This window comes from Onychomys torridus, chromosome 15 (assembly GCF_903995425.1).
Source record: "Onychomys torridus chromosome 15, mOncTor1.1, whole genome shotgun sequence".
NCBI classification, from domain to species: Eukaryota; Metazoa; Chordata; class Mammalia; order Rodentia; family Cricetidae; genus Onychomys; species Onychomys torridus.
The window spans coordinates 3,002,997-3,017,447 of NC_050457.1; the positions used below are offsets into that span (position 1 = coordinate 3,002,997).

Below are 14,451 nucleotides of genomic sequence, written 5' to 3' on the forward strand. Positions count from 1 at the left end.
ATGTGTCAAGATTCTGCATTCATTATTTTTTTTGTCCATGATAGATTATTACCTAAATGAATGTTGTTAAGTGCACATAAAATTCAGAGGCTGCTGGCTGATCCTAGACAAACACATTTTTATAATTTACAGTAGTAAATAATGGATTTGATGTTTAAATTGCATAACAGACAGAAGACCATGATCATTTGGAAGCTAGTTTCTTGGCTAAATAGCTTAGATTTGGTAATTAACCCATATGTATTTAAGTTGAAAACATTTCTATGTCTTAGAAACAACTGATAGTTGGGGAGGGTTTTTATCCTACTTTTTTGCTTTCAGCACCATAGCACTTTGAGGCAAACTCCAATATTTCATAGAATTGTATTTTTTAATATATTTCCATAAACCCCTGCAATTCACTTAGAAGTTTGTACAAAAGATTTTAACTGGAAATCTAACAAATTTTCACAAGTACAAGGCAGTTATCTCTCACATGGGTGTGCCAGGAATAGGACTTGTTGACTTGCTATTGCTGTGTCTTGGTGTGCTGAAAGAAAAATTACGTTGTGATTAAAGTTGGCAAATAATTATGTTTTTATTTAACAAAATCCCTTACCTCCATTTTTCATTTTTCTTAAGATGTTTCTTCCTAGGTGCATATTATGAATATTGTATGTATTTTGTATACCAAAGGGTCACAGATGGTAGAAAGATTTGTTACCAGAGGAAGTGTAGCATTTTGTGATTATAAAATTAATCTGTCTCAAAATCTGTTTAAAGAGTTTTTGCCATCTAATGAGCAATATAAATTATTAATATTCTCATGTTCTTGAGGACATTCACAGCCATAACTTTACCAACACAGCTGTTTGACCCAGTGACATCATGTTTTGCATATTTTTGCATTTTAATGAGTTAGTCATTTAAAAGGTTACAAAGAAACCATAACTCATAAGTAATTAAATTATTTAACAGAAAAAGTATGAGAAGATCTTCTGACATAGGTTACTGTGGGAAGGAAAATTCTCAGCTGTACTCAGTTGCACCTGTTTGTTAGGAAATAAACATGTTGAAATGTTTCTCTTACTTTATGAAATGATGCTACTTATACAACATGCAAATGCACACATTTTCTTTGTTAAAGAGTACTATTACAACAATTACAAAAAGAGCTTATCATTTAGGGCTAATCATCCCTTAAAGTATAGTTAGGTAGGGACATTTAAATATTACAGTTTCTTCTTCTTACCTCCTTCTCTTTCTTGAAAAATAAGGGAATTTCTTACAGGCTCTTCAGAGATTTGTGCTTGGTTCTTTATTGAATTTTGGTACTGAATGGAAAGATCTTGAAATGGAAAGGGAATCTTCATTTTAGTATATAGGTGTACTCTTACATATACCAAACACAATGCTTCATTAGATAGTAGCTGCTTATTAAATATTTGTTGAATGAAATCAGTATTTAATATATTACTAACTCAATGAACACATGAATTTTTTCATCTTTTCAGGTGGAATGTGGGCAAGAAAAGCACAATATATTCCTCAGCAATAAAATTATCTCAAATGTGATACTTTAATTGGAAGGGAAAAGAGAAAATGGTATATTTTAAGATAGAGTAACTTGCATACACTAGTCCTTAAGCAGGTTTTATCATCATCTTAAGCATGTCTTTATGCAGTGTTTGGCTGAGTCAAAGGATAATATTGTGCCACAAGAAATGCATGATAGCTGAGGTTTATCTATGTTATAATGTATTTTAATAGGAATCTTGGAGAATATTGGTCTAAAATATAACAGCATAACTAATATGCAGAAGATTAAAGCTTATAAATCTGAAGATCTAACTCTGCTTTGGATCATTTAATAAAGATGTGTCTGTAGGGTTCCTGAGATCTCTTTTGGGACTTGGATCTGTCATCGACCAGTCACCAGTTAGAACTCACTCTTGCTTTCATTCAGTGTGTTAAAGGGTGGGTTTCTGTTTGTTTGGTTTATAGGCAGCAAAGCATCGGAAAATTCCCATAAATCTGGAGCATTAAATCTTATTTCGGTCCTTGATAATGAATGGTAATCTTATTTTGTGGTGGCAGTGGATTCCTGGAATACTTCCATAGATCAATTATTGACAAGTATAAGGAATATCTACGAAGTCCAAGCATCCTAGTGTCCTAAAACCTTCAGGGAAAAGTTAGAGACAGAGCAGGTGATATTATGGGTAAGAGCATAGTGAGTTTTTAAAATAGCACTTGGATGACCTGAGATGTCAGAACTGGAGACAAGGGTATGTGTTTGTCAATATAGCCTTCATGTTTTACAGACTCCTAAGGGAACAAGGGAAGATACAATTTCACCTTTTCTGTGCCAAAACATTTTAATTATATCTCCTTCCAAGTACAGCGGTTCAGTAACCAAGGAGCTGACATTGATGCATGTGTTGATAAAGCTGCAAACATTCAAAATGAGATTAACAAAGATTTTGAGCAAAGGGTGACAGCTAATTTTGCACAGTGTTCTGCATCTAATTCAGAGCACTGTAATAATAGAATATTTTATAACTGTTTTGTTATTCAAAATGACTTTTATGACGCATGTATGTTTGTGGATATCTTTGTATCGTGCTGAAGGAATTATCTGTCCTGTGGCTTAAAACTATTTGAATTTGTTATGTCCTTGAAATAATATTAAAGGGAAGAAAAGCTGCTCGTTGTGACTTTTTTTTCCTTTTTGAAAATCATACTTCATCTTTGGAATTCTTGATTTACCCTAATTAATCTTGAACATACAAGCTAGAAAAGAGTCAGTGCAAATACATCTCTGTGATAACCCTTAGTATGCATTAATAAAATGAGCACGAAAAGTTATATTCAGTTAGTAAGTTGATGAAACTCCAGTTGCTTTGTGTTCTTGGGCTCTTTTTAGCACATCTCTGTATTTCTTTTTCATTCTCCATTTCAAGGTAATTGACAGTCTTCTTTCAGTTCTACAGTTTCTCTCTTTTCTTCTCCTCTCACTTCTCCATCTGCTTTCACTTTTGTTTGCTTGGCTGTCTCTCATCCCAACTTGATAATGAGGAATGCAGTGTGACCCTGACCTCTATCAGCCCATTCGTGACCTTCTGACTCTACCATATAACCTTTGACCTTCTCTTTGACAGCTTGATTAATTACCCTGTGTTATGATTTATGAGTAAGTGCTATGTAAAAATAATAGACAACAGGTGGTCCTCTGAAAACTTTTGTGGCATGTTTTCTTTTACTGACTAACTTGATGATCTATTTGAAGTAAGAGACTGATCTAGGATAATCTATGTTGGGCCATATTACAGTTATTTTATATCATGCATACAGCATGAAAATTCGTGAAACTGCCAATTGAAGGATATTCCTGATGAATATTTTATAAAATATTTGGAGGGTGCACCTTAATGCATCTTGAGAAGCACAAAAAGGAGTCAAGTGACATTTGAGGCATTCAGTGCCAGGTCACGTCTTGAGAAAATTGCAGAAATAATGGAGGGGATGTTTTCCAAGCAGAGCTGCAGCTCCAACAACTATGTTTACTTCAACGCTTCACTAGTGACTTCTGATTGGTTGTCATGACCTCATCTCATTGTTGCACCTAAGATGTTGCTACAGTGACATATGCATACCGTTCCTAGAAAGATGAGAATAAGCATAAGAGCGCTCTTTCAGAAGAGATGAATGGACAGTTGTTTGTCCATTTTAACTGTGGATCCTTACAGATAACACACTTGGAGTTTCATTTGCCTTGAGGTTGAACACCTGTCTTCTTTCAAGCGAAGCAGGTAGAATGCTGAACTTGAAGAATATGATTGATATATCTATGTAAAATGATCTCCTACAAAGCTTTGCCTGGAGATTGAAATGGATAGTTCCATGGGTCAAAAGATTCTAGTGTGACCCTTGACCTTTCTGGTCACATGTGGCTTCAAGTATTGGCAAGTTAATATGCAGAGCTGAGTACTTTCAGCTGATTTTTTTTTTTAAATTTAGCCACTCGCAAGAGATTTTAAAAGCTGTAGAATTTGCCTCTATTTTCCATTCTCTTTATAATTGGTAATTAATACACAAACTTTGATAAATCTTTAGTTTTTATAGTTTCATTGGGGTGAAAGTAGTTTTTAGACAGCTGTTTTTAGATTTCTGTCAACACATTATTGATAAGTAAATTTCTGTGCTGACTTAATATCTCTAGCAAAGTTTCCTGTGTGTCCTTTGTGGTGGACATCACCTATCTGTTTCAGCCTATGCCATTGTTTGCTGATGGAATGATAAATTCTTATTTATTAGTAAGTGCATTTTAGTCTTCACAGTAAGAGATCCTGGGATCCTGTGTATTTTATGTTAATCACAGCAAATAGATGTGTTTAAAAAATGCAAATTTTTAGCACTAAACCTTTGTGAATCTCAGATTAAGATCCTGTAATTTAGAATTTATAAATATAGACCTGTAAATGAAACCACAGTTATATCTCCACATGCATAGAAATGGAGTCTTTGGAATTAAACCTTCCTTTTAAACTTGTATTTGTCTACTTGAATGTCTTTTTGACCTATATTGCAAGTCAAACCTAAGAGTGAACGACTTTTGTGTGCATATTGAAAGAAATTTGGTAAATCATTGTAAAAGATGTTCTAAGCCTTATGGAGTTGCATTTTTAGATAACCATTTTAATAATTTTATCTTGTTAAAAGTAACAGAAGAGCTTTCCACCTGTTTTTGGAATGCTACAACGTTGCATCCTGTGGGACTTTTACATACTAAAAGAAAGCTTCAATGTAGCTCAGGATTCTAGGCCCATGTTAAAAGAATCCCTTGTTAAGGGGAGCAATACATAGTTCTCTATAATATATTTAATGTCTGATTTTATTTTGTAGTTTTGTAAAACTTTACCCTTACTAAAGATCATATTAGCGATCTTTTTTTTTTTTTACTTAGTTTACTGTTTATTATTGAATTATTGGGAATAGAATTATTTTTAAGTCAGTATGTGTTCCAGTTGAAGTTGTAAGTTCTGAAAAAATTGTTGATGTTTTGTCTCTGCTTTGTCTCACTTTATTTTTTTTTGACACCTTGGCTGCTATATATTAGTGTTGCCATTATCAACGTCTTTGAATCTTATATAAAGTATTCTTGACATTGTATGTAAGAGAGAAAGGCAAGAACAGGTGAAGTTTGGGTATATGTCTGTGGTTAGAATGTAAGATAATGCAAACACCCATGCTGGCTTTATTCTACTTTTTATAGACTTGTTAAAACTGACCTTTGTGCCTGAACATTGTACCAGTTTATTATTAAAATTAATTCAAAATGCTAGTATTTTCATGATCAGAATTGTAATTAAATTTGCAACTCTGACTTTTGAAGAAAATATTTATGATTATTAGTGATCACTATTCTTTTAATTAAAATGACAATTTGAAATATCTAAAGGACAAAATATTCTTTAAATAATTTGGTTAATTTAAGACAATAATTTAACTGTTTCTGAATTTATTACTGACATTTAAATTTTTAAAATTCTTTAATTGATTTATTTTTTGATTTTAAAATGGTATCATTTTTCTTCTGTTGATGCCTCAGTGAAAAATTATCATTGTACCTTTAGAAAATTGAATAAATGAGTCATGTAATTCTTAGTTACATAATCAATAACTTTGACAAATACTATTTCTTTGATGAATTATATACATATAGTTTATATTTATTTAGATGGGACATCTCACATTTCAGAATCCATTTAAAATCTACTAGGTTCAAGGTTTTTTTTTTTTTTTTTTCAGTCTGACTTCCAAAAATGATGTCAAAATGTTCATAGGGTCTGATGATATGAAAATGCCCAGAGGGGTCTGATGGTGTGGAGATAATATCTGGGTGATTAACTTATATATCAGTTTGGTAATTCTGGTGATTGTTAGATTTTCTCAGCGTTGTCCTCATTGCAAATGCTTGTTATATTATTATATTCATTATCATATGAGCATCATCTAATATAATCAATAATTAAAGCATCACTTTGTTGCCTAAGTTTGAATATTCCTATCACTATTACATTGTGGTAACCAATGCTGTGCACCTGTTATGAAATTTAAAATTCTATTTTGGCTTTTTAACTTGTGTATGAGTATGAAAAGCTCTGTGTGTGTGTGTGTGTGTGTGTGTGTGTGTGTGTGTGTGTGTGTGTGTATGTATGTGTGTGTGTGTGTGTGTGTGCGCGCACGCGCGCGTGTGTGTTTGTCAGAAAAGGCAGGGAAGAAATGACAGGAGATCACTTACTCATAGTACAGATCTAGTGGGGAGGCAGTTTTCTTTTTGGCCTGTGGTGACCTTTTTGACTGTGTTCCTTACAACAGAGACAGTGTACTGAATGTCTGTATTTCACCATGTTTAGCAGAGTGTAACCATGCTCTTTAATTTACTTTGGTGGGAGGAGAAGGTATACGTAAAATTTGAGACGGGCGTGAACAGTTGTAAAAGACACAAGGAAAAGGGTTAGGAACTTCCTTTAAATGTGATTTTAATAATTAGTCAAATGTGTCCAACTGTAGAAAATCACCAAGTGCCAGTCTGTCTACCTGACGGAGATCACAGTGAAGAGGTTTGAATAGCTGTACAGATAAAGCAGCCCAAGTAAAATGTCTTTTGTTGGTAAAACTTTGACTCAACAGCTAACAGACTTAAAAAAGAAAGTATGCAACGTCTCTCTTGCTGTTAAGTAAAATGTTTAAATTCTTAAAACTACTTTTTAAGTGGTTCATAAGTGGCATTTATGTAAAAGTTTTATTGAAGGATCTGTTGAATAGTGTGTGTGGTATTTTGTTCATCATGTTGGCATATATTATTAGACAGTTTGCACATGTATAAAAGGATTATATCTTAATTAATAGTCCTATCACAAAACCAGAACTTAAGTGATTTTGAAATTTCCAAACCAGCAATGGTTTCAGTCAACAGTATCCTCTGACGAGCCATAAAAGTGAAAGAATTCCAATGACACTTGCAACTAGTTCATGAGACAAAACAAAACCAAAAAATCACAACCACAGTGGAGCGTATCTCAAAGTCAGAACTCGGGGCTATGTCAAGATTTATCTTTTTAAACTAATACTGTCAGTATTTTTAAATATATATTCTTATGTTTGGTTTTGTTTTTAAAAGCAGTTGAAATTCATGTAGAAAATTCTATGATTAGTTTGAAATACTACATTTGTTTTAGTAAGTATGGAGAATTTACAAACTTTATTTTCTGTGCTCCTGATATTTTTGCTTAATATATTATGTTTCTAGGTATGGCCTTGAAGGATTTTTTTTTTTTTACAGGATCATAGTTAGGACATTCATAATACAGAATTGAATAGAAAAGACACATAAATTGCTTAAATGTTTTCCATTCTTCAAACTTGGTACTGGTTGCTGTATTTCTAATGTTTAGATTAATTCATCAGTTCAGGCTAAATGTCTGATGATTTTAATACCTGCAGAAATGTTTGCCTTGTAGAAGTGAGAAGTCAGGAAACTATATGTTTGAAATCTAAAGCCCTTAATAGCTCAAAAAGTTGTGATTTTAGACTTTGAAACTTTTAGTCTCTGGGCACTCATTCTTAAATAAGATAGCCCATTACTGTGGCCTGAGACGTGAAACACATTTCAAGATTAAACAGTGTTTCCACTCATCATCCTGTTGGTTTATTTTGCTCTGTGATTTCTTAGTCTTTCCGTATGGAAAGACAGTAAGGTCCAAGGTGCACAGGTGATATACTTTTCTCAAAATACACATTTGTGGTTTGAATTTATTCCCCTGTGTGGTAATTTGTTTTAATTATACTGGGAATAGATTATATTTTTCATTTAAAATTCATCCTTTTTCTCTGTTTTTATCCTTATAGATAATCTGTTCTTATTTGTCCATATAATAAAGGCAAACAATTTTAAACTTTATTTTACAAATTTAACATAATTTTTGCTAAAAGAATTAAATTACCTTGCCTAGGATGTTAGGAACTTCTTTCTTCATGGATTGAAATAAATTCTGATATCAATTTGTACCACTTTTTTTTTTAAATTTCAAAACAGGAAGGGTATGGAGTCATAGTCCTGAATCCAAATGAAAACTATATTGAAGTGGAAAAGCCAAAAATGCATAAACAGTGGTCTTCTGATGGCATGGATGAGCCAGCAGAGAAGCGGGAAAGGAGAGATAAAGTCTCAAAAGAAACAAAGAAGCGCCGTGATTTCTATGAGAAGTACCGTAACCCCCAAAAGGAGAAAGAAATGATGCAGTTGTTCATCAGGGTGAGAAAGTGCTCTGCTTTGCCTCACTGCTTCTTTGCTTTTCGTAGTATTTCATTTCATATCAATCACTTTATTGTCATAAAATTTATTGATTCTCTAGTTTTTAGCCAACATTTATTTTCCCTGGTTATTGTCTGCTTGGATGGGTTTTTTTTTTTTTCCTTTTTAATTAAAGTTACAAGCCTATCACTTATTTTCATGCAACATTTTATAGAATCACTAAAGCAAATGCTGTTGTCTTTTATGTCATTTGCTGTTTCAAGGAACAATTTCTAGTTTTAATATGATACAGGCAAAAGGAAGAAAACTCTTTAATGCAGTTCTCCAGCACATTACTACTTCAATGTCTTATGAGAATAATGTAACATAATAATTCTAAAACCAAATGTAAAACTATATTAATCTGGGGTGGCAAGTTTCACCAGATGATGTTTGTGAACAGCTGTCCATCCATAGTGTCTAAGTCACTTCAAGGTGAAAGTAACTAATATTTTAGTAAATATTTCAGCTTGAACCGTCCCCGGGCAGTGCAGTGAGTCACTGGTGTTTGCTCTTGTCACACCCAGTGAGTCTTTACACAACATCATGGGATCCCTACAGTGGTGCCACCCAAGGGCACAGTGTTCTATAGTAATACTCAAGAACATTTTTGTGCTTTGACATATTCTTTGATGACAAGAGTGTGTGCCATTTTCAAAGGTGTGTATCTTGTTTGCTAGAATTTAACAGTAAAGCATTAAAGAAAATGCTGCTGGAAGAGGGAAGATAGGAAGTTGATATGTTCTTTAAAGTTGAACAGTTCAGTGCACTTAAACTTACAATTTAATGTTTTATGTTTATAGAGAGGATTGAGTAGAAAACAAGATTCACCATGTAGCCCAGATTGGCCTGGGACTTGCTATGTGATCCAGCCTTCACTTAAATTCGTGTGAAGTTCTCATCTTTCCCTGCTGGCATTTCTGTGTGTGCCACCAGACCTGGCTGGAACCTGTAGGGTAGTAATAACATTTTAGAATATTCGACTTGACCCATGTTCACATTTATCCTTAAAAGATTAGTAGTTAAATATTTCATACCATCTTTGAGGTAAAATTCATTGATTACTTTTTTTTTTCTTTATCTTCTTTTATGACATGGCAAAGTTTTTCTTGTTTTAGAAATTGAGCATTAACAGCAGTCTATTGGTGAAATTATTAAGGCCACTCCACGTAGTTAAAAGGGAGGTTTATTTTGTGGGGTAACTTACAAATGAAGGGGTAGGTTGCAGGGTCTGGCAAAGGTATAGCACAGTCCGGCGGTGTTCTCTGGAGAACTCTGCTTGGTCTACCTCCTGCGTCCAGCGTCCCCTAACCAAGAGAGCGACCTCCTCTTGATCCTTGGTCTTCCCTCCTCTGCCCCGCCTTGTGGGCGTGATCATTACTGAAGCCTCAATGGGGGTTGGAACTTCCAGGCCAATGCTGGGATGGCTATCCACTACAGCAGTCTTTTGTTGGAATATTGTGTTAATTTTAAGACCCTGAAAATTGTATTGTAACCAGGAATACACAGAATATTTAATACTATGAGTCAGAATAGTTAGGCAGATTATAATATTTCAACTGTTACAAATCATCCCACTATTTAATAATTATTAAATTTAAAGTCTCTTAAGTATTCTGTTTGTCCTATTGTAGATATATGAAATCCTTGTCCAACTACACCAAAGTTTTGATATTGGCTTTTTAGTACATCTGGTGTCCTTAAAATTTTGCCATATCATCCAATGTGTAACTACCATTTGTGATAAAGTGCCTCTCATATCCAGATTCTAAAATGGCTTTTGTAAGGCTTTTTGAATACACAAATTATAAATGGTCTTCATGTGTGTATGTGAATTGTAAACAGCACAGTGACTTGGCAGTGTTGAGATGTGTATTTCTTCATTGTTGGCCTGTAATTTGTACAGGTTAGGATGGGTCTTGAGCACCCATTTTAAGAGTCACTTCTCCTTTGCCAATAAAAATTGATCTATCCAAGAAATTATTTTTTCCTTCTACATGTCTCCAAATATTACCAGAGCATATATAAGGTATATAAGGAGGAGAAAGTAACTATTATTTATACTCTTCTTAATCATTCTTGTTTAGAATTTCTCATCTGTTCTTTGAGAGGTTTATACAATACATTTTGGTTATATTCTCCACCCCCAAACTCTTCCTACATCTACCCACCCTATGTTGTGTCCTTTAAAAGAAAAGTAACCCATTTGGACCAATTTATATGCAGCACAAATATTCTTGGATGTGTCATCTTCCACTGGAGTATGATTAACTTACCAGGGACTGTACTCTTAGACAAAACTGTGTCTCCTTTCCCAGCAACTAACAATTGCCAATAACATCAGATTAGGAGTAGGATTTAATGTGTAAATCCCATTAATTTGATGGGATTTGGTCTGTTTTGGGTAGGGCCCATTACCTGTCTAACCATAGATTCTTGAACCAATAATAGTGCCAAGTATGGGTTTCATCCTCTGGAGCAAGTCTTACATCCAGTCAGAAATTGGCTGGTTACAGTTAAGTGAACTGATCACAGGTTACAGTCTGGAATCACATAGCTAGGAACTGGTAGAAATATGTATTCAAATCATGTAATTAGTATGGACTTTTGTCCCTATACATCTTTACCACATTGTCCTTCCCAGAGAAAACAAATTATGAAGCTGAAATAAGAAAATTAAGTATATATGGTAAAATTAAGATATGGTATAGTCATATCTGATGGTTATAAATATTGAATTTTTCAAAAAATATATTTAGTTTTAAATTTTATGTGTGTGCATGTTTTGCCTGCATGAGTGTATATGTGCCATGTATGTGTATTACTCCCAGATATCAGAAGAGGGCATTGGAGCTTCTGGAACTGGAGTTACAGATGGTTTGAGCCACCATGTGAATGCTGGGAACTGAACCCAAGTCCTCTTCATCAACAGCAAATGCTCTTAACCTTTGAGCAATTCTTTATTCATATTCTCTCTCTCTCTCTCTCTCTCTCTCTCTCTCTCTCTCTCTCTCTCTCTCTCTCTCTCTGTGTGTGTGTGTGTGTGTGTGTTGTATGAATGTGGGTTCATACATACCACATCCTGAATGTCGAGGTCAGAGAACAACTTTAGAGAAAAATTGTCTTCTACAAAATGAGTCTTAGGTATTAAACTTGGGTTTTCAGGCTTGGCAGCAAGCTCCTTTACCCACTGAGCCATCTCACCAGTCTTAATCAAAGATTTCTGACCAGCTGTAAAGAATAGATACAAATATGTTCTTACTTAGTAAGATAACCAATATTGATTCAGATTTATTGATAAGGAGACTGTGATCAGGACAACATAAACTGGGGGCCAAAACTTAGTGTACTTTCGCTCAGCACAGAGTCCTCTGAGCCTAAAGGAGATCCATCATAATTTACATTTGTAGACTAGAGTCTTCTCAATAAAATTTTAATAAAATGATAGAGCCATTTATTAAAATCCCAAAGTACAGTTATTTGCTTTAAGTAAATCCTACACTGTTAACATATATGGCTTGATTTTTTTCTGTGTAATTGCATTTTAACTAAAATAAACAAACAAAAACTATATTACTGGTATCCTATCCAGTCCAGCACCCACAATAGGATTCCAAAAAATAAGTAATATTTCATTAATTAATATAATTAGTATAATATTTATTGTTGATGGATTCATACTTACTTGAATGTATAAAAGAGTATCCTGTTTTCTTTTTTTAGCCATGTTGTCAGTACTAAAATTATGGATGGAAGTGGAAATATTTTGTCCTTAGCCACAGTTATTTCCATTTCACACATCTGCTCACACTTACCCTAATGGTGTTTGCTTTACACATTTGCTCTACTGTGGATACACTTGGTACTTAGTCAAATCTGTAACTTTGTTTCCTTTTTTCTGTTAATCTGGATTCTACCCAGATAAAGCATTGCCTCCGTGCCACTATAGCAATAGCTGGTGCTTACCAAAACCTCTGAAAATAATTACAAGTAGTTAGCCTCTTCACATGTTATCATCTGCTATTTTGAGGTAGCATTTGCATTTTTGTTTCATAATTTTGATGTTAATACATTTGCATTTTATTTCTTTACATAGGTTTCCCGATAATCCTCTAAATTTCTGAGTATACCTCATACCTTTTTCCATTATGTTTCAATCTTTAACAATAAGCAGATAGAGGCACCTTTTTCAGTAGTGCAAAGTAAGTTATAGGAGAATCAGGAAACACTAAACACTAACAGAAATAATCAATCCACTTATTACTAGTTGATCCCTAAAAAGAAAGCAAACCAAGAAGACTAGATCTTGGTGTAGACATAACTAGATAACATGCTATCAACATAGAAGTAAAGATTATTAGGTATCAAGTGAGCTTTTTATAACAGGATTAAGGTCTGTTCATAGAACTTACAAAATAAATGTAGAACACAGGTGTGTAGACTGGATGTTGGACATCTGACGTTGTATTGTGACTACTTGTAGAACACAGGTGTGTAGACTGAATATTGGACATCTGACGTTGTATTGTGACCACTTGTGGAACGTAGGTGTGTAGACTGGATGTTGGACATCTGACATTATGTTGTGACTACTTGTGGAACGCAGGTATGTAGACTGGATATTGGACATCTGACGTTGTGTTGTGACCACTTGTAGAACACAGGTGTGTAGACTGGATGTTGGACATTTAACATTGTGTTGTGACTACTTGGACATCTCTCATCTAAGGTGAGGCGAAGGGGGTTGTCTTGCTGATGGCACATAAAGGAGATTTAGACAGCATGAGAAATTAACATGCAGTCTACTGAATTTGGAGATAAGGAGGGAAGTTACACAGCCATCAAAGAAGAAGTCCAAATGTAAAGAAGACACTATAAACTAGGACTCTTGTCAGAACCTGGCCTTGCACATTGTATGGATTGACTGTTTGTTGACATCCGTCTAAAATCGTATTTCTTAACATTCAGAATCTTTGGTGTGGGATAGTTTTCTGACTGGTTTTTAAAGCCTTTATTTGAATTTCTTTCTCTTACTTTTTTTTTTAATTTGAATTTTTGCAATTGTTAAGAAACAGCCAACTCTGAAAAAATTGAAACTTTTAAGTGTACTTTTGACATGGTGGGTTGGGTGTGTTGACAGTGTTGGTGCAGGCTGACAGATGTCTTCTGTCTTCCCTACTGCTGTCACTATGGCCATGACAGTGTAGACTTTTCACAATAACGTTAGGTTGTATAAATTAGAAACAGCTATGGTTTAGTCCTTGGAACCACCTTGTGAGTCTTTCTTATTCAAAATGGTTGGGAACAGAAGTAGTCCAGATTTTGGAGTTTTTCCAGTTTGGGAATTTTTTGTATAGAGTCATGATCTGAAGTGCGGTAAGATCTAAATATATTTGAATAGTGACCAGCTTGTATACTCAAGTATTTGCATTTTCTTCTTCTCCAGCTTCTAGTAAATAGCCAATCTCTTTTCAAGTTGATGCAATATCTAATATACATAGACAAACTTAAAATAGCATGTATGCCTGAAACTGTAGGCTTAGTCAAGCCTAGTTTAGTTGCTGAATGTTTGTAAGTAGGTGTGACTACATAGTGGATTATGTGGTACCTTTCTAATGATGAGGAGCAGAGTAAGAGATCAAAGGACTAACTCTTTCATGTAGCAACTTTTCTTAACTATGAAACAATATACTTGCTTTAATATATTGTGGCTTCTTAAGGGGGTTGATTTGGTCTAGGCAATAAACATTGTCAGACATGCCTGGCAGGAAAACCTGCTTAATATGTTTTGTAATAAGATGGAATTTTTTGTTCTTAAAAACATCTGCCAACTCAATTCAAGAGTGAAGACAGAAAATGTCATCAATTGAGTGGTAATTCTATAAATTTAGTTTCTCTCTGAGCAACACATATCAAGACATACAAAATTCCCAGTTTTAGCCACCACTGGTTATAGTACTTTGTAAATTGATGAAACAAAAATATTTTATTTTTATATGATGTGTTAATTAATTCATTATGAATTTTAATATTTCATCTGATAAAATTTAACAAGCATCTTGCCAACAGATCATTTTTAAAGCATCTGTTTTTTAATTTGTTGGGTTGAGAAC

The 14,451-nt window shown here is 34.0% G+C and overlaps 1 protein-coding gene across 9 annotated transcripts in view; it reads left to right on the forward strand.

Annotated features, from left to right (window-relative positions):
* Positions 1-14,451, forward strand: part of Fam172a (family with sequence similarity 172 member A) — a 430,744-nt gene that overhangs the window by 170,532 nt on the left and 245,761 nt on the right. For all 9 annotated transcript variants that reach the window (XM_036206787.1, XM_036206793.1, XM_036206790.1 and 6 more), the window contains one exon: positions 8,081-8,299. In XM_036206787.1, coding sequence (XP_036062680.1) covers positions 8,081-8,299 — 219 coding nt within the window. The remainder of the gene's footprint in view (positions 1-8,080; positions 8,300-14,451) is intronic.